A 22,418-nucleotide genomic window follows, 5' to 3' on the forward strand; every position below is an offset into this window, starting at 1 on the left:
CTGGTTATAGAATCATAGTGTCTTTATACTTCTGGTTCTGGGGTCATAGTGTCTTTATACTTCTGGTTATAGAATCATAGTGTCTTTATACTTCTGGTTCTAGTATCGTAGTGTCTTTATACTTCTGGTTATAGAATCATAGTGTCTTTATACTTCTGGTTCTAGTATCATAGTGTCTTTATACTTCTGGTTATAGTATCATATTGTCTTTTTTTCTTCTGGTTCTGGGGTCATAGTGTCTACTAGTATATACTTCTGGTTCTAGTATCATATTGTCTTTTTTTCTTCTGGTTCTGGAATCATGGTGTCTTTTTACTTCTGGTTCTGGGATCATAGTGTCTTTATACTTCTGGTTCTGGGATCATAGTGTCTTTTAATTCTGGTTCTAGTATCATAGTGTCTTTATACTTCTGGTTATAGCATCATAATGTTTTTTACCTCTGGCTCTGGGATCATAGTGTCTTTTAATTCTGGTTCTAGTATCATAGTGTCTTTATACTTCTGGTTATAGCATCATAATGTTTTTTACCTCTGGCTCTGGGATCATAGTGTCTTTTAATTCTGGTTCTAGTATCATAGTGTCTTTATACTTTTGGTTCTGTAACGTGGGATTGGTGAGGAAGTCTTTGATAGGAAAAGAAGACAACAGACACAACTTAACAATTCAAAGTTTATGTACACAAAATCAAAACCACATAATAGATATTATTTACAAGGTAGAATTATATCACCCACACAACTTTCACACCACTTCCACACAACCGTTAAGTCAATTCACATGGGCCCGGCCGCTAAACACCGCCTCCACTGAATGAGATGTAGCAATAACATCACAGTCTCAAGGTTCACTTGCAATTCCGTTTCACACGGAGACAATACAGACCACCGGTAAAAGTCTGTCAGCACAGCCAATAACACAAGGCTGAAATCTGGGTATAAAGCCCTGGGTTCAACAGGTAGACTTAGGTGCTGCAGGTCCACCTCAACATATGCATTGCGTCTGTGTCAATGCTAATCGTCTGGCCCTGTATGACGACGCAGCTTTCTCCATCATCTGATCCGCATTAGAATGCTACATAGAAGCAAACACTCTCAATAGACACGGTCAACATTGCCACAAACTTTAGGAAATTATTTCAAAGTATAAATTTATGAACTTTCTCCACATTATTATTCTAACAAAACAAATTCAATCTCATCCACATTAATCATATTTTGGCCATAGAAACTGAACAATATCGTAAGAATTTACAATTTCCTAACCTATGAAAGTGCTCTGGTTTCGTGCTGACAAGAATTCCAACAACTTAAAACGCTGATCCTAATGGGCTTCCATACAATCAAGTTCCATTAGCACCTCAACTATAGAAAGTTATTTACATACATAAAATAACCTAGATACCTTCCAAATACATATAACTACCAACTGCCTCTATGTGTATTTGGAAGTACAATTTAAATGATAAGTATAAAACAAATACAAACAGATACAGCAATCCTATACATTTCGTTACGCACGACCGCACAATCTTACAATGCCTGACTAACATTCCAAATGTATATAGACAAATAAACACAAAATAGAAAGTTACCAAGATACAAATACTAACGACAATACTTACCACAGTCTGTATAAATTCTGTGACCGTATTAGAATCCTGTATAATATATTACATCGGCGACACGGCCCGATAGAGCCCAGTCATGGCTCCTACTCGTGCGTCCTCCAGTGCCAACTCACCTGTCCACTCTACGGACACCCGCGAGCGCCACACTACCATACTTAACGCGACACAAAACACGGAAATACCACAAAACACGGAAATAACAAGTAAGGATACACACGATCGTGACATGGATCATAGTGTCTTTATACTTCTGGTTATAGAATGTATTTTTATTCCTGAAGTAGGATTCGAGGAATGTAGAGTTTAAAATAACACCAAAGATAATTTGACTAACGTTCAATATCCATTCCTTAAAACAATATTCTGAAAGAATATTTGATTTCTCCACTGTTTACAATGCTAAATCCAATTCTAACCTAGATGAGCACCATTATTCTCTGATCATGGTGGCTTTCTCTGTCCATATGTAGAAACGGTTGAGAAGTGCGTCTAAAGCGAAGATTTTATAAATATAGGTTGAGGATGAATTCGTATGAATTGTTGGTTCCATATTGAAAATATCTTTGACTGGTTTGGTGGTAAAATATCTATTGGCAAACTATTGAAGAAAACCGTGCCCCTGTCAAGGCTGACTTTTATATCTTCATACGAAGCTGAATTTATCAAAGAAGGTCACAAAGTCATGTCAAATCTTTAATTTTTGACATTCTGATATATTGATGATAAAACTAAACAGCAGGAAATGAATTGACCTGGTTCATCTTACATACCAACAAGAATGGAAATCAAAACACAACAAATCTAGAATTGTTCTAAATCAGCCGCTTATCTTAACCATCACGTATGTCAACACCTCTAACAGAGATAACTTTCCATCCGGATGATTTCCCCCAGTTTCCATTTCTAGATGGTATCAACCTTGCTTTCCCAAACTACAGAATTTTACATGTCGCATTTGATTTTATATTCAAGGACTTGTTGCAAGTAATAGATATCCGAAACAGATGTCGACAGAGGACAGGTATTCACGTACAACACAGAGATGTTGGCGACGCAGATTAGTTAAGAAGAAAGTTTAGCGTCGACATCATGATATCTAAATAAAATATTTCATTTTCTTACACGATATAAAGATACAGTTTAGATGTGTTCATTAAACACAAGTATGTCTATCTGTAAAGTTTTTATAAACCTGATTCTCATTTGAAAACATAATTATACTTTTGTCGATGAATCAAATAATGCTAACTAGTTCGGAACACGTCGTGTTGTTTCGTGACTCCTGGTAATTTTTCCTTTGTCTATATGAATAGCACTTTGATCGATTTGAAATTGTTAAGGCATGTTTATTTCGTTACAACTTCATTACCTTTTGATATCTTCAGAGATTATCAGCCATTTAGTTTAAAAACTTAATTGTCTCCGAGGCTTTGTAAATTCAAATACAATGCAATGTAACAATGATTAATGGTCAATTAAGAAATTCAACGGACTTAATTTTATCCGATAATATTTTCTTGTTTTCATATTTTGTTATATAATAATACAACGATTTTAATAGCCTCTTCAGTTTCTTTGAAATTATATTACTCTTAGATAGCGGAGGTAGTACATTTATTCTTAAATCTCAAAATTTGTCTCACAAAACAAATAGTTTTTCAACTCTGAAAAAAAAGTATTTTCACTTTTCCGAAAATATTGTAAATTACCGTATTGAAACGCTAATGTTTAAAAATCGCTTCTGTCGTACGTGTTCGCGGTAATTTGAAAAAACTAAATGTCACTTTTTCTCATGGATCAATTATGTCTTCAATAAAGTTGATTTTTTCATGTTTTGATAGTATCTTTGAAAAATACATGATACGGGCATATCTTTTTCTTCGTCAATAATATTAATTCAAATTGTGTTTTTATCGTACATTCTACTTTGCACTTCCTTCGATTATCATAGTCATCTGTGTGTCAGATTTTTCAAACATTTTTTTTTTTTAATTTTCTACTTTTAATTTGCATTATAATATAAATCAATTTACTGTATCAATCATTTAGTGATTTACAAATGTATTGTGGTTCACGTATAAGCACACTACACATATTTAATACTGACATACATCCATAAACACTCATACAGAGACATTCTTATACACAATAAACACATTCATTATAGTGTATTATGCAAAAACATACATTATTTACATACTTGCAGAATCTAATACATTGTATGTAGAGATGTTTTAATCAATTTAACGTATTATTTAGCTCTGCATAACCATAACCATGTAAACATAACATTTTGCGTTACCGTTTAACAACACATCTATATCTATTGTTGGAAATTTCAGTTCTTATCAAAATTTGAGTTTTATGCTAAAAAATGTTAATGAGTTTTAGTGTACTGATAGAAATTTCCTTTGGTTTAAATTTGCTTGTAATCGAACGCAATCCCAGATGACGGAGTTTCCTCCCTTTATGTCACTCTTCAGTTGTTTACCAATACTTCCTTGCCTACTTTCGGATTGACACTGACAGCGTTCTTGGAGGGCGCAGTATCAATCAGTGAAGAACATATACTTTAGTTCAGGTAATACTTTACTATGTCAGGTAAACAATAAGAAGTTATAATTTGAACTTTCGACCTCTTCCTTGGTGTAACATCGGTGAACATTAATACAGTCATAAGAACAGATGACAGTGCGCAGGTACCGTCTAGACATCGGTTCCGGGCCGTTATGTATTTACGGAACGGACATTTTGTCGAGCCGTATCACATAAACTATTCATAGGACACATTTTTCCATGTCAAACATCCTCTTATATGCCGATGTTTCGTATTGGTCTGCCATGTGAATAAAAATCGTCCATGAATAATACTAATAGGCCACACTTCCTCGCAACTTTTTGGCTACGGAAGTCCAAACTTACATGTCTTATATTGTAAAAATGATGATTTATAAATTATCACTTTGACAACTCATTTCCGATTTTATTTAAATAGCGAGTTGTAGACCGTAAAACATGTACTTCTGGGTCACATTGAACTAACTCAAGCATCTCTGTGATTTAGTGAAGTCATCAGAAACAGAATGAAATGCAGTCACATGTCCAATACACATGTCGATCATTTCAGGTGAGCAAATATGAGTTTAGAAAAATACTGGTATTTCACCAACCAGTTTTTAAATAAATCTTATAGTATGTAAGCATTTCGAGTCATTTATGTTTTTGCCTGGTGGCAGTTTCATCAATTTTCCATAGTCAACGGAAAATAATTCTAAAGGGTCTGAACTACTGTGCCAAAGATACAAATGTACAGGGCCTCAGCTGAGCCAGCATAACTTGTTTCTGAAATGGCGCCCGGTGCACAGATTTTATTTTCTTGTCAAGACAGGCCTTGCCATTATTTTCGGCAGCTTTTAATACCTATAGGTTATCATGCTTGAAATGTTGCATTTTTTCTTTCTCCCATAAGCAAAAACAGAAAAACATATAACGTTAGATGACATAAATTATTTATTTTACAGTTGACTTCTTCACATGGATCTATTTTACATTTGTGGTGTTATTTCTATGCCAGACAAATCAGTATAGTACAGACCAATATGTAAACGACTCATTCCCCAAACATTAACTCTGCCAACTTGAAAGGAAGGTGTTTATATAGGGAATCCTTTGAAGCTAAAGTTATAGTCTGTTTCAACTAAGAACGTCAACTTATGTTGTAAATAGGATACTTACATATCAATAATGAAATAGATAAAAAGTTTCTATTTGTTTTACATAATTGTAACACAATTTTTAGCATATAAAAGTATTATAAAATTGTTATTAAATATCAATATTATTCATTATTCAATGATTATCATGAAAGATTATGTTTAAGAAATTCAATAAGTCACCTTGATATACTGATGTCTGCAATTGAATTTTTATATTTATACGTGTAATAGTAAATCGCTAGGCACATTTTAGCACTAAAATAAACTATTATTTAAAATAAACAGTTAACCCCTAAATGGAGCTGAATTAGCATTGACAATACATTATCACTTATCGAGATATCATGTCCTTTTGCAACCTTTGATTGTCAAGTACTTGATAAGTCTCTGCTAGAAAACACAAAACAATCTATCCAAGATGGATGTTGAATCAGCACAGGTCATCAGATCGATCATTCCAGTTTGATAACGGTCCTTCAAGGTGGCCAGGCGTCTGTCAATGTTGGTGTATTTCTTCTCCTGTGTTGAATGGTGCATGCTGCATCTCCCTGAATCCGGCTGATGTCATTCGTGTTCTGTATATCCTTAAGCGTCTGGATTATGGTGTAGATGTTGGGGTGGGCATGCAGTACCTTCTTCTTCAGTTTCCCTTGCCACGCTTCAAGATAGTTGGTAGTCCAGGGTCCCTCTGTCGAGAAGTGGTCCCAGGTTGTTCGATATCCCGCTATCTGGGTCTGAGGTATGGTTGTGTGGATGTCTTCAAAAGTAAGCTGGTATGTTGTCTACTATCGAGAGAGATGCTGAACATCTTCAGAATGTCCTGGAGCTGTTCCTTCGAATCTGTCCGTAGATGAATCCATTATGCGAAAGGTTCTGCCCGCCTCATCTGTTTGTGATGCACTTAACGTTGATCTGAGCGTCAGTCATCCTGTATTTGTATCAAAATACACATATAATAATATCACTCAAATTAAACACACTTTACACTACGCTGAAAAAAGAACAAGATTAACTTATATATGTGACAAAAGTCAAGTAATAAATCAAGCAATGTGAAAATGATGCTTCAAAGTGCAGATTGAAACATAATTATTCTCCAAAATGTACTGAGATTTTATACATTTCCCATTGAACAGCTTGGGATTGGAACAGTTTTATATTTGATTCCTTTATTGCACAGTTATGAACAGATTTCTGAACAGTTATCAGAACTTGATTATCTGATCTACCTGTACAAGTTACCTGTACAACAAGGCAGGGATCCTAGGTCCTAATTCAAGCGAAGACATTGAAATATAAAATGATCTCAGTAACATTGACACTCTTCTGTCAGGAGTAACTGGTGAGTCAGATCCCGGGGTACAACACATCACCCACAACACAGACCTCGATAAAAATCAACACAACGCAATCATTCATGAAATTTTAATACATATGTTATTTTTCTGATTTTTTTTTTCTTTTTTAGAAAATTCCCACATGATATATTCTAAAAGTAAATGTTAAAATTTCATTTCGTTTTTTCTTCACTGTCATTCAATCGCCCTCCCATGATCTATAAATCATCATGTGGGTAACATGATAATTAACATGAATATACCAACACATATGTGACTGGCGATAATGGGTTCGCCCACTTCGCCATCCCTCTCCAAAATCGAATCGAATTGACGCCCATTGTAGGGACTCTTCTGTTACATGTGAAGTGTGCATAAGGTATATAAAGCTAAAAAAAACTATTTTGAATTGAGATCAATGTAATTATGAAGTCTTGATTTGCTTTCTCATCAACATGGGATGTTTGATTATAAAATGAATTTATACAGTGGAACATTTAACATCACTCAACATATTTAATTACCTTCTGACACCGACTTTTTTTTTTTTCAGAAGTTTACATAAACATCATATAATATCAAGTACATGTAACAAAAATTATGTTCTGACCCTAGCAAGACTCCATCTAGCAACATATTTATCTATTAATATTAATTAATTCATATGGTCTTTTGTGTTTGTGATAAACTGAAACAATGCTCATGTTGTTTCCTTAGTTACTACCATTCTAAAATGATTAGGTTCAAGATGAATGGAGACGACAGCCCAGTGATGGTGTATGCCCACCCAACCATGGCCTCACTGGCTCAGGAGATTGTCAGTAGATGTGAGGAACTCATGAATCTGACCGAGGGACCAAAAAGAAGTGTAAGTCAATGAAACTTTACAGAGACTATATATCACGTCTCTGCTTCAAGTAAATTGATGTGCTAATGACATTTTCTAACAAATGCATGTTTTTATGAACCATGTATTCATGGATGGAGAATTCATAGCCTATAAGTATATCTTAAAGTATATATAAGGATGAAGAATGTTTATATAAGCTATAAGCCTGTTGTCCAATTACTCTTGTTAATACATGTATACTGTACTTTCTTTTTTGTAAATTCAATTATTGTGATGTATATGTATTGACAATAGAATATTTTGAAATGAAATGAAGAATGTTTCTTGGTGCAAAAACTTGCATGTACAGACATTATTATACAATTTACCTTAATCAGTGTTGCATGATCTGATTGTTTCTATAAGACAATCGATTACTTATACCTTAGATTTTCAGCTCACCTGGCCAAAAGGGCCAAGTGAGCTATTGGGATACCACTGCATCCGTCGTCTGTCGTCCAATGTCTGTTGTCCATTGTCTGTCAACTTTTAACATATATTGCAACAATTCATGAATGACTGAGCGGATTTTAATCAAATTTGGTCTGAAACATTCTTGGGGAAACGGGAACCAATTATTTGTAAATGCAGGATGTTATCCATATTTGTTCTGAAGTTTGGGTGAAGTGGAATCAGTTTGCATAAACTGTGGGTCTCCGCCCTCTCGGGTGGTCCCCAATAAAGCAGATCTGTCACCTTCTTTAAAATATTTTCCTTCTCAACAAATGTTAATCTTTGCATTCTTGGCTTGGTGAGCAATAGGCCCCCTGGACCCCTTGTTGTATCTATGTACATGTACCAGTACAGTATGCATAGTATCTGTCAATGAGGAGACACAGATATTTATTTTTTTCTTTGAACCAATCTCAGATTTTTTTTGTCAATTAGGGCAAACATAAAATAAGAATTATGTATGGGATGTGTTCAGAGAGCAATGTGTTTATGCACTCAACTTTTACCTAGATGTCTGAGGTTTAATTTCCATAGTTAAGATGGAAAGGGGGTCACCTTCTGGGCCATCTGGGCATGCTCAGAGTATTCTGGTTTCCTTCCAAAGTAAAACCCCTTACACACTTCTGTCCAGGCCAACAAGAGTAAAACTTATAGCTTGTTTCACAAAAGTTGACAAAAATGGTTAATGTATATAAATAAAATATTTGTATAAGTAGACTAGACATGAACAGAAATCCATATTGTATCAGATACAATAAAAATTATCAATGAAATTACAATTACCATGAAATAGGGGACATTTTGTTGCATGGCGGACTTTATTACTGTAGAGAAAATCACAAAACTTTATGTTTGCATGGCTACATGATGAATATTGATATCAAACACTTGTTTGACATTTGAGTAACCAGCTGCATTTGTGTGTTGCTTAATGTTCTGTGAAGCTTCATTCATGCATCATATCAATGTTTACCTTATTTTCATATTGCCAGGACCTGGTAAGTGTGTATATATATTCTGACCAGCCTATACATATACCATAGATAATTGTATTTACATTTGCACATCAGGGTTTTTCCTGTGCTTTGTAGAATTTCTACTTTACTTCTTAAATTAATGTGAAAGATAATAAAAAGAAAAAAATTGAGCTGAAATAAATACCAAAAATCGCTTCCCTCTTTTTTGTATATTTCTTTAGAAAAGAATTTTTCGAAACTTTCCTTTCAAATAAAGGATTTTCTTGCACCCTTTTTCATTAAATGCAGTATATACATAGTGTCGTCATTGTACCTGTTACTGATATGTGTGTATGACAAATATGTTGAAGGCTCTGCTCATTTGTTTTTGTTCCAAACTATTCATCTTTTGTTTTAGTATGTAGATTAGTAGATTAGTATCTAGATTAGTATGTAGATTAGTAGATTAGTATCTAGATTAGTATGTAGATTAGTAGATTAGTATCTAGATTAGTATCTAGATTAGTATCTAGATTAGTAGTATCTAGATTAGCAGATTAGTAGATAGTAGATTAGCAGATTAGTATGTAGAGTAGATTAGTATCTAGATTAGTATCTAGATTAGTAGATTATCTAGATTAGTAGATTAGCATCTAGATTAGCAGATTAGTATGTAGATTAGTATGTAGATTAGTAGATTAGCATCTAGATTAGCAGATTAGTATGTAGATCAGATTAGTATCTAGATTAGTATGTAGATTAGTAGATTAGTATCTAGATTAGTAGATTAGATTAGTAGATTAGTATCTAGATTAGTAGATTAGTATCTAGATTAGTATGTAGATTAGTAGATTAGCATCTAGATTAGCAGATTAGTATGTAGATCAGTAGATTAGTATCTAGATTAGTATGTAGATTAGTAGATTAGTATCTAGATTAGTAGATTAGTATCTAGATTAGTATGTAGATTAGTAGATTAGCATCTAGATTAGCAGATTAGTATGTAGATCAGTAGATTAGTATCTAGATTAGTATGTAGATTAGTATCTAGATTAGTAGATTAGCATCTAAATTATCTAGATTAGCAGATTAGTATCTAGATTAGTATCTAGATTAGCAGATTAGTAGATTAGTATCTAGATTAGCAGATTAGTATCTAGATTAGTAGATTAGTATCTAGATTAGTATGTAGATTAGTAGATTAGCATCTAGATTAGCAGATTAGTATGTAGATCAGTAGATTAGTATCTAGATTAGTATGTAGATTAGTAGATTAGTATCTAGATTAGCAGATTAGTAGATTAGTATCTAGATTAGCAGATTAGTAGATTAGTATCTAGATTAGTAGATTAGTATCTAGATTCTGTTGATATTTTTTTATGAGAAGGGGTTCAATTTAATACCACAAAGTACAACATAAATTTGAACAAGTTTGATCATATAGTTTTTGTTGTCTTGTACTCCAAAAGACAGGAAAAAACCTAATGCTTATCCACATTTTTGCAGAGACTTTCACACTTGCTAGATTATACAGAATTCATAGTGACCCTAACAATGAGAGGTAATTGCAAAGATTGGTTAGAATGATTATTCAAGGGCGATAACTGAAAAATGTATTCAGTTTAGTTTTTTAAGTGACCAAATTTCATAGAGAGCATCTAAGTGTCTTGTAGTTATATATTTTGTTGTAGTTTGATTTTTTTTGTGATAGCTAAAAGCAATTAAATAATGCCATGCAAACAAAGTAGGTATTCACTGTCTTTTAATCAGTGCCATAACTGTATGCATGACTTAAATTTTGGGAATGTAACTGAGAATATAAGTCCACGTTTCACTGAAAACCTGTCACTCACTATGAGAGATTACAGCATTGATGATATAATACTCATGTCTCTGAATTTTAGTTTATATGTCCGTTGTATCCTGTGGTTTTATTTCTTTGGTCTGAAGGCAACGATAAAAGGAAATAACAACATTTGGACATAAAACCTTAATGAAAAAATATCTGTTTATAAAAACCAGTCATCATATTTATTTGTGTTGATGACCGAAAACTTTGTTTGAATGTAGCAAATTTTTCTAAAATAAAGAACCATAGACATAAAGGGAAACAACATGTACATTGTACATTTTAAAAAGCATCCATATGTCAGATCAGCTTCAACATCACAATGAGAAACTATTGTTTTGTTTTTTTGTAAACAAACTTTAAAATGTCCAAACAGATAATTATAGATTTCTTTTAATTTGTAATTATCAGGTTAATAAAGATATATCAAAACCCTGCGGCTTTTGTTAAATTTATCTATGAATTGATCAGAACCCTATAAAGAAAGACTTAACATAACAGAGAGGAAAAAACTCATTTTACTAAATTTTCCCTTTAAATCTCTGATCAAGCCGTATATTTTTTGATATTGAGGGAATATTAATTTTTACTGTTTTAGGATTTCTCATGGTTGATATCATTTACCTTATTTGACCCAATAACTGCCCATATCCCCAACAGTACCCCACTCCCATTCAGATACCTAAAAGTCTAGATTTAGTTACCTTTTAGTCAAGATCAAAAATTGTTTTAAGTCGGTTTATAAGAAGATGTACTCCAGGAAAACGTAAAAAAAAATGTTCATATCTAAGATGGTTTTATTGCATGTAAAAAAAGTAGTGATTTTATAAATACATGAACTATACAGTAGATTTTTTAGTACTGAATGTGTTTCTTTTACATCTAAGATGGTCTCTAATAAGCCTTATCTATCTCCTGCTTTGCGTTGAGTGATAGATAATATCTGTTTTCACATTAGAAAAGTGTTGGATGTTGTTTTCACTGCCTGTCCTTTTTTTACATTGTTATTTTCCACATGTAATGAATTTTTTTCTTGAATTTTGATTCTGTCAACCCTCATCAAAATTATAACCTGAAACCTATGTACTGATTATCATCTTTTTATTTCATTAAGCAAACACAACAAAAAGAAATGTTTTTAAAGTTGTGATTGATAATACCAGGGTTATAGAGAGCCTACATTCCAAGGAATGATATTGCTTTTATTGTGAAAATGTTGCCATGCTAGTATTTTCTTGATGTTTTTTTTCTCAATAATAATCAGAGAAAAACCATACTTTTCCAGATGAAACGATCTTTATCATTTTCCCCAAGTGCGCCTCGAGGTGTCCAGTACAGAAACATTCAATGGAAGAAATTCAACGATGGTTTTCCCAATATTTTTATAGATGATGTAAAAGATATGCAAGGCAGAGATGGTAACTATTTTCTTATTTCCCTTCTCTCATGTATTCTTTACTTCTTTACTAATGTATTATGTGATGTAAATGACAAATCTGATAAATTTGAGGAAATACTCCTCATCCCCTCAGTGACTTAGAGGGTATACTTGTCACCCCCTTTGTGACTTGACGGTATACTTGTAACCCCTTTGGTGACTAGACGGTATACTTGTCACCCCCTTTGTGACTAGAAGGTAAACTTGTCACCCCCTTGGTGACTAGAAGGTACACTTCTCACCTCCTTGGTGACACTTCAGTTCACTGTACTTAATATCAAAAGTTGTGACAAAGAATTAATTGTAATTGAAATGCACCAAAATGAAAGACAAGAAAAAAGTCTTTATGTGTTGATAAACAAAGATGTTTATGATACAGAATGTTTTGGCTTTAAAAATCTTTAGAATGATTTTTGTTGTAGTGATTTTCATCGGGAGTTTCCACTCACCAGACATCATCTTTGAGCAGCTGTCTCTGCTCTACATGTTTCCACGGTAACAGTATTTTGCTTCAACATATCAACATGTCTACAAAATTACCAGAATTTGAGAACGGTTGGGACTTTAACCAAAGGAGTGTTGTTCATGATTTTTTGTCAAGATTTAAAGTATGATGCATTAGCTTTTTGATGAGAGTTTTTATTCAAATCATGATTGGCTTATAATCTGTTTCTGAAAAATTAAGCACAGTGAAAACATTCAATGGCAATTTTCTATAATGAAATTTAACAATATGCTCCTGAAGGGAGCTATTTCTACTACTTTACTTATCAGAAGTAAGTACTAAATTCTAGTCCAGTGACCTTTGACCTCATCAATAAACAAAAGTAATTACTAAGGTTCTCGTATCAAATTGATATGACTATTTTAAGCACCATGCTTGTAGTTTGATACCCTTTTCATTGTTATAGATATAATGAAGGTATTTTTTGAATGATGAATTTTTCAAAACATATAATTGTCAACCAGATTCTATATCTATGTATAATTTTTTTGCAATATGGGATCACATACTTGGTATTATGTCCACTCTTACTCAGCTCTTCAAATATTCCTACAAACCCTATATCTTCTACCTCAGTCATTTATTTCAATCTTTTCGTACAATGAGACCAATATGGCCAGCTTTCCACCATGCTTATGATAAACATGATGATTTCAATTTTCCTATTGTAAATTTTCCATTTCTGGATAGCTAAATTCCAGCATCCTCAATCTATGATGTTTACATGTCACAGCTTTCCACAAGGCTTATGATAAACATGATGATTTCAATTTCCCTCTTGTAAATTTTCCATTTCTGGATAGTTAAATTCCAGCATCCTCAACCTATGATGTTTACATGTCACAGCTTTCCACCATGCTTATGATAAACATGATGATTTCAATTTTCCTTTTGTGAATTTTCCATTTCTGGATAGCTAGATTGATTCCTGGATCCTCAACCTATGATGTTTAACATGTCACAGTTGTTTTGATAATAAAGGACCACAGCATGTTCCATTATACCGATCTTCATGCAGGAAGTTGTCAACTGATGGACTAACTTGTAACACAGGGTTTCAAAAGATGCAGGTTAATGAAAATTATGAGGAATTTTGTGCGATATGAAGTTGGACCATTTGATGCTTGTTAGTTGCCTGTTGGTTCCATTGTTGTTTACTTGTTCTCATTTGAGGTGTGACATTACATACTTGGTTTGACCAAGATTTTAGTGGCTGAAGTCTTCGTTGAAGCAGAAGACGCTTACTCTTCAGGAACACCTGGCTTGTTCTACTTGTATTTTCATGTTATTTTATTGTTCTCTGATAAGAATTATCCTCTACATAGTTTAAACAATAAATTTTTTATGATATTCATCAATAATACACATTTATATTACACATGGGAAGGGAAAATCAGCAGAGCTTGTTTTAATTCTTCTTCTTTACTTTGAATCAGATATGTTTCTAAAGCTCTCATCAGCTTATTATGGGATATATATTATATTCAAATCTCTTATTTTTTTGGTAGATACCTTGCTCGTTCCTTTCATTTCATCCTCCCTTACTTCCCAACTGGAACTATGGAGCGTGTGGATACAGAGGGACAGATCGCCACAGCCAAGGCATGAATTCTATATTGTGTGATCTAATTACACTGAGTTTCTATTGAAGCTGTATGTTTCTTTTTATGCCTGTTAAGTAATATTGTAATCTTGATGGAAAATTACTTTGATTTTTTGTGGATACTTTATATATAAAATGTTGGCTCAATATCCTTGCCTATACTGTCTGGCCTAGAAGTACAGAAGCTTCTCTAGACTTAACTGTCAAAAGCTCAAAAGTGTGCTGCCAGATTGATTTTAGAGAAATCATATGATGTTTCTTCAGCAAAAATGTTTAAAATTTTGAAATGGATGCCACTTCAAAACTATTTTAAGTTCATAAAGTCAATTATGACATATAAATGTATAAATGGTATGGTGCCACAGTATCTTTCCAGTGATTTTATTTTGGCTGAAAATGTTCATCAGCAAATTACAAGGCAGATATCTAGTGAAAAGGTATTGGTTCCAAAACACAGGACAACTTATTATTCTTAACATTTCTATGTATCTGGCTGTCAGGAGTGGAACAAACTTCCAAATGAAATCAAAACTGAAACATCTTTTTCTATGTTCAAACAAAAACTAGTGTGCTATTACTTAATCTCTTAACAAGCTATTTAAATTTTCTTTCAAATACAGCTATGTTTTACTCTAGGTTATATTAATGTATAACTATGCCAACTTTTACACTTTACTATATCAGAATGTATGTATAATAGACAAATTTTTTTTTTATGATAAAAAACATTTGTGCAAACTTTTGTGCATTCTGTGATATTCCTAATGATGAAGCTTTGATAAATGTATGAAAATCTTATAATTATGTCGTGAACAATCATGCAATTAAACATATGCCATGTTTTACTAACAAGAGGACCATGTGGAAGATTAGGCTAAACAGGATCTTATATCCTCATGAAATAAGGTCTGTAAGGTATAGTTATTTTAGGATCAGCTGTATCTAGCAACATATTGAAAAAAATGATTTTTGTTACAGACACTAGCCACTCTTCTCTCTGCCATTCCCTTGACAACCAAAGGTCCAGCCCAGATATGTATCTTTGACATACATGCTCTACAGGAAAGATTTTATTTCTCGGACAACATCATCCCAAGGTTTCTATGTACTTTTATATAACACAAAGAAAAATAGGAAAATACTTTTACACCTAAAAACAACTTTTTCTCTCAATTCTACCTGTGTAATACTTGTCTGTCCAGGGCAGTACAGCAAGGTTGGCTGTTCGTGTATTCCACACCTACCCATGTAATACGGGCTTAAAGTAATATGACATATTCCTTCCCAATTATTGCCTGATACAATCTACATGTATACAGACATGTGTTCAAATAGTTATTTGTGGAGACTGTTTATATTTTTTTCGTCAGTTTTCTAGGTCAAACTTTGTTTTCCAAATCTGAGTATGGGGAATGCATTTTCGATGTCAATTTGTCAATTAATTGCATAAACAAATATGATTTTTGTCTAATATGGCATCCTTTATATTACATTGTTGACATCTGAAAATAATATATTTTCAATATTATAAAATGAGGAATGAGCGAAATTGAATCTTTGATATTTCAGGTTGAGGGATTAGATATTTTATCTTCAAGTTCAGAAAGTGTGGTGAAACCCTTGGCAAAGCCACAGGTTTTATGACATTATGTGACCCCGTGGATAGAATATCAACATCCTACAACCTGACATATGAAAAAGTAATGTTTACTTGTTGTCCTTATGTTTTCGGCTCAACTATTCCGCCGTCATCAGGATTAGACATCTAGTGGTTACAAAGCTGTTCTGAAGGTGTAAGGAACTTACCTTAATCCCTTGTGGATCTATAGAGAAACGCTAGTGCATTTTTGACATAATGAGTGTTAGGATGGCACTTTTTTGTGTCATCCTTCAGTAACTTATTGAATATGGCAGGGTCAACAAATATTATTTTTCAAGATAGAATAATATATTTTGCTATGTGGATAATGCTGACAGTTCTCTATGTAGTATTCGTTGTTTATTTGTGTATATTGACTGAGGCAAAATGTATGATACTCTGGAAAATTGTACAAAATTCACACAGCATCATTCAATAGTAATTTATTATGAGATAGAGTACAACCAAATGATGAAGTAAACTGCATCATTCTTCAGCTACACATGTGATTCATGCTTTTGTATATTTTCTTTCACTTCACGGAAAAATCCAATAAACCCCTGTTTACAGGCTATAATAACATACATTTCTTTACATTTGATTCTTTCTTCCACGCCCGCAGAATATTCACTTTTGTGCTATCTTTGATGACCACGTATATTGTAAAATTTTAATCCCCTGTAAATATTAGGAATTGTACCATATGCTCCATACTTGAAATGCCATTTATACATGCTTATCCAGGTTGGAATCAGCTGTTCCATTGCTTAAGAATGAAACATGTAAACTTCCGGATGTAGGTAATGTTGTATATGCCTTCCCAGATGATGGTGCCTTCAAAAGATTCCACCATTTTTTCCCAGAGGAGAACTCCATTACCTGTGTTAAGATCAGGGATGGCAAAAAACGAATAGTGAAGGTTAAAGATGGTGAGTCAAAGTCATGACTTTGTGCAATTGACTTATTCCAAGAACAAATTAATCATAAGTATAAACATATTCCATCAACATTTTAAAGGATTCAGTCAAAATTCACACTGTAGTATTCAAACAATTTGAATATAAAGTTCAGCATCTCAAAAAATATTGCTATTGATGTGTTAGTATTGAAGGGTCAAAGGTCACACTTGAAAATACATTATGATAATATAATACAGGTATCTTCATAATTTTTACTATTGATAAGACTTAAGTTTGTTTGCTGGGTTTTTTGCCCTGTAAGCAGTCAAGGTCATTGTGAGGGGAGTTTCCTTATAGTAACTGGATGCTACCTCGCTGAACAAGATACAGAAGGCCTGTCGCATGCCAACCTAAGGAATTAGGTTAATGTCTTGCCAATGAACAAAACCATGTCAGTACAGACTAGTCTATTTCTGGATGTTAAATGAAATACTCTTTTAAGTTTGAAGAAAAATAACAATGTTTGAATTTTCTTTATCAGGAAATCCTGAGGGGAAGCACGTGATTATTATTGATGATCTGGTACAAACTGGTGGAACATTGAAGGAATGTGGTCGAGTAAGTCTTATCTTTTAACATTTATAACGGACTGTTACAGTCAATCCTCTTCAGGTTTTTACATGCCTTCATAGTTTTGAAAATCATTATAGCAAATGTAGAGACAATCAGTATTGATAAAACTTCAATCAACATATGTAATTTTCTCTTTTTAGCTTTGACATTTTTGTGTGCTCATTGTAATTGTAATTATACCAACGTTTGTAATTTCCGACCATTCACATTTATTCATGACAGTACAAGCTTTATTATCAAGGCTAGCATGGTTATCTGTTCTTTGATGGAGAGGGTACAAAATGAGATATTTTATTATCGATCTCCAGCAGATCTTTTCTTTGAATTTCCTCTGCATAAGTGATATGTAAGAAAGTAGTATTTTTGAGAAAGAATTGAGACATGACTAGTTTGTGTCAGAAGCATTGAGACATGACTAGTTTGTGTCAGAAGCATTGAGACATGACTAGTTTGTGTCAGAAATGTTGAGACATGACAGGTTTGTGTCACAATCGTTGAGACATGATTAGTTTGTATCAGAAGTATTGAGGCATGACTAGTTTGTGTCAGAAGCATTGAGACATGACTAGTTTGTGTCAGAAGCATTGAGACATGACTAGTTTGTGTCAGAAGCATTGAGACATGACTAGTTTGTGTCAGAAGCATTGAGACATGACAGGTTTGTGTCACAATCGTTGAGACATGATTAGTTTGTATCAGAAGTATTGAGGCATGACTAGTTTGTGTCAGAAGCATTGAGACATGACTAGTTTGTGTCAGAAGCATTGAGACATGACTTGTTTGTGTCAGAAATATTGAGACATGACAAGTTTGTGTCACAATCGTTGAGACATGATTAGTTTATATCAGAAGCATTGAGGCATGACTAGTTTGTGTCACAATCGTTGATACATGACTAGTTTGTATCAGAAGCATTGAGGCATGACTAGTTTGTGTCACAATCGTTAAGACATGACTAGTTTGTATCAGAAGCATTGAGACATGACTAGTTTGTATCGGAAGCATTGAGACATGATTGGTTTGTGTCAGAAGCATTGAGACATGACTAGTTTGTGTCAGAAATGTTGAGACATGACAGGTTTGTGTCACAATCGTTGAGACATGATTAGTTTGTATCAGAAGTATTGAGGCATGACTAGTTTGTGTCAGAAGCATTGAGACATGACTAGTTTGTGTCAGAAGCATTGAGACATGACTAGTTTGTGTCAGAAATATTGAGACATGACAGGTTTGTGTCACAATCGTTGAGACATGATTAGTTTGTATCAGAAGTATTGAGGCATGACTAGTTTGTGTCAGAAGCATTGAGACATGACTAGTTTGTGTCAGAAGCAATGAGACATGACTAGTTTGTGTCAGAAGCATTGAGACATGACTTGTTTGTGTCAGAAATATTGAGACATGACGAGTTTGTGTCACAATCGTTGAGACATGATTAGTTTATATCAGAAGCATTGAGGCATGACTAGTTTGTGTCACAATCGTTGATACATGACTAGTTTGTATCAGAAGCATTGAGGCATGACTAGTTTGTGTCACAATCGTTGATACATGACTAGTTTGTATCAGAAGCATTGAGGCATGACTAGTTTGTGTCACAATCGTTGAGACATGACTAGTTTGTATCAGAAGCATTGGGACATGACTAGTTTGTATCGGAAGCATTGAGACATGATTGGTTTGTGTCAGAAGCATTGAGACATGACTAGATTGTATCAGAAGCATTGAAGGGAGAGCATATAGACGCTGCTTCTCCGTCCGTCCGTCCGTTCATGCGTCATAATTTTGCATAATTTAGATATGATTACCCTTTGTTAATTTTTATACTTAAATTTTGTACACTAAAATCATTTGAGGTATCAACATGAAACTTTATAGGTAGATAGATATCAACAAGGAGAAGTGCAGTGCACAAGAACCATCACTCTCTTTTGCATAAGTAAGGAGTTATTGCCCTTTGTTAATTTTCCTACTTAAATTTTGTCTGGAGCATTACACTAAAATTATGAGAAGTATTAACATGAAACATCCTAGGTAAATAGATTTCAATGAGTAGGAGGGCAGTGCACAAGAGTCATATCAGCCCCTTTTTTCATACTTAAATTTTGTCCCAATTGGTGAAAATTACCTGTCTCTGACGGTCCTTGTTTGTTTTTTATCTAGCTCACCCTTACAATGTTGATTTAAAGGCTATGTACTGGCTACGTATGAGTATTGTTTAAGAAATATGTTACGAGATGATTCGTAATTTTCAGGCGCTGCTGGAGAAGGGGGCCAAATGTGTAAGTGCTTACGTAACACATGCAGTTTTCCCAAACAAGTCCTGGGAGAAGTTCATGCAGGACGATGTTAAATTTGAGAACTTCTGGATAACGGATTCGCTACCACATGCAAAATCTATATGTGAAAATAAACCATTTAAGTTGCTGTCATTACGAGATCCTATTGCTGAGATGCTGATGGGGTATGATTTGATGCCTTACTGCTAGTGTATTTATCTTCAGGCATCAAATATACAGGACCATCAACCCATTTTAGAACCTTTTAAAAATAGTCCGATCAGATTTATTGAGCAAGATTTATCATTGAAATTAAGTGTGCGCGAAATAGTTAGTTTTTGTTGCAAAATCAAGAAATTTGAGCCCACGAAAATATCCGTTTATACAGTTCATCACACAATTTAATATACCCCTCATTTACATAGTCATCAAAAATTTATGATACTCATATTTTAATACTGCATATTACATTGTAAGTCACAAAAACTAGATATATTCTAATTAATTCACCAAGCAGAACGTTCCTTGTTTCAAATATCTTCCTATGTCCTTCAACATTATACTGACAAGGATGAAACAGCCTTATGGCACATTTTATTTAATTATTTGATTCCACTGTATCCAACATTCACTTTTGTGCCTATTGTACAATCGTCTTATCGGGAAAAATGTTCTTGTTTATTGTCCTAATGCATCTTTCAAGGAAATATATGAAAGAACAAACGCAAAAACAAAATTAAAAATTCGCAAAATCTTTTTGAGATACAACATAATATTTATAGATGTAATTTTGTTTTGATATTTTTATGTCGTGGTGTGCAAGAGTAGCCTGTTGAAAATATAGATTAGCAATACTGATACTCATATGTTCCTTTATGGATTATTCACGTTGAATCGTTTTATATATAGTGTAGTATGTGGAAAATAAGATCGTTGTATTGTGTTATATATGTACATTTAAAATATGGAAATTGATCTATAAAAGCTTTGTTAAATTTTTTGCAAAAGTTTCATAAAAACATAACGATGTCTGATTTACAGGTGTATATACTAGAGAATGTTAATATTTCAAGATTTCGTATTTCCCTCTGTCTTCAGAATGATGCCATTCTGTTGACAAAACAAATCTTACGTCCTTAACACGCAATTGCTGTCTATGATTACACAGGTTGTTTTTCTTGGTTCAATTTATAACAGCTTTCTATAAGTTTGAAGCAAGAAGTATTAGTTCGCTGCATTTATGAAATGAAGGAACCTACAAGTATTTGTCAGTATATTTTATATAGTTGTAATCTTTGGTATTAATATTATATCCATTTAAAAGCCGAAAATAGCTCTTTCAAATAGAAAAAAGTTAATCTGTACGATTAGCAGTTGTAAAACTAAAACACTGTTTTACAGGTCGTAATTTTTATTTGATTTGTCTTGTCTGTCATGCTGAGGATGAATTTTTTTAAAGTCAATTAAATTTCTATGCCAAATTTCTTTATTTTTGTGTTTAGAGATGTATTTGTTACATTTTGGTTTCAACTGCATTTATTTTCAAAATATGTTTAGTTATTGTTCATATAATGTAATACACTCACACCCTCAAGAGAAGTACTTGATGGATCTTTCTCAAATTGCATGTATAGGTTCCCTTGGTACGTAAGTGTGCCAGTTTGATTTTTGGACTGATCAGAAAACAAAATGGCCGATAGGCAGCCATCTTGGGTTTTTTCAATGAGGTTTGTTTTCGCTATTTCTTGAAAAGTAAGAGATGGATCCCTCTCAAATTTCATATTCAGGTTCCCCTTAGTCTCGTGTTGTAATTTTGGGACTGATCAGAAGAACCAAATGGCCGAAAGGTGGCCATCTTGGAGTTTGATTTTAAATGATTGTTATCGCTATTTCTTGAAGGATCTCTCTCAAATTTAATATGTAGGTTCCCCCTTGGTCCTTAGTGTTGTGCCCATTTGATTTAGGCTCTGTTCAGAAAACAAAATGGCTGACTGACGGCCTCTTGGATTTTTACTTTGCAAGTTTGTTATCGATACATCTTGAGAACTATTGTATAGATCTTTCTCAAATTCAAAAAAAATCATTTTGTTCCCTGGTTGATCCCATCTAATTTTGGGACTGATTAGAAAGGTGGCCATCTTGGATTTAAACTTTTAAAGTTGGTTATCGCTTTTCTACAGAAGAACTGAATGGATCTTTCTTAAATATCATATGTGAGTACCCCTTTTCCCGTAATTGTGCCCTTTCGGTTTTGGGTCTGATCCGAAAAACAAAATGGCCGAAAGGCGGCAAGCTTTGATTTTGACTTCGGAAGTTTGTTATCAACACTATTTCTTGAGAACTACTCTATAGATATTTCTAAAATTTCATGTGTAGGTTCCTGTAGGTCCCTATTTGTGTCTGTTTGAGTTTGGGACTGATCTGGAAAACAAAATGGCTTTCAGGCTGCCATCTTTGATTTTACCTGGAAAAGACTGCTATTGCTATTTCTTAACAAGTACAGAATGAATGTCTCTCAAATTTCACAAGTATGTTTCTTTTGGTCTCTCCTTGTGCTCGTGTGATTTTGGGACTGATCAGAAGAAATGAAATTT

At 33.5% G+C, this 22,418-nt stretch overlaps 1 protein-coding gene across 1 annotated transcript; it reads left to right on the plus strand.

Annotated features, from left to right (window-relative positions):
• Nucleotides 1–4,144: 4,144 nt before the first annotated feature.
• LOC132565319 (uncharacterized) lies at nt 4,145–21,291 on the plus strand. The gene is made up of 9 exons (XM_060229958.1): nt 4,145–4,209; nt 7,423–7,549; nt 12,114–12,246; nt 12,689–12,761; nt 14,280–14,373; nt 15,353–15,471; nt 16,758–16,942; nt 17,454–17,530; nt 19,801–21,291. The coding sequence occupies exons 2-9, from the start codon at nt 7,430–7,432 to the stop codon at nt 20,032–20,034; spliced, it is 1,035 nt and encodes a 344-aa protein (XP_060085941.1). The 5' UTR covers nt 4,145–4,209; nt 7,423–7,429; the 3' UTR covers nt 20,035–21,291.
• The last annotated feature ends 1,127 nt before the right edge of the window (nt 21,292–22,418 follow it).

This window comes from Ylistrum balloti, unplaced genomic scaffold (genome assembly GCF_031769215.1).
Source record: "Ylistrum balloti isolate Yb309-2 unplaced genomic scaffold, AGI_CSIRO_Ybal_v1 Utg369712, whole genome shotgun sequence".
Lineage (NCBI taxonomy): Eukaryota > Metazoa > Mollusca > Bivalvia > Pectinida > Pectinidae > Ylistrum > Ylistrum balloti.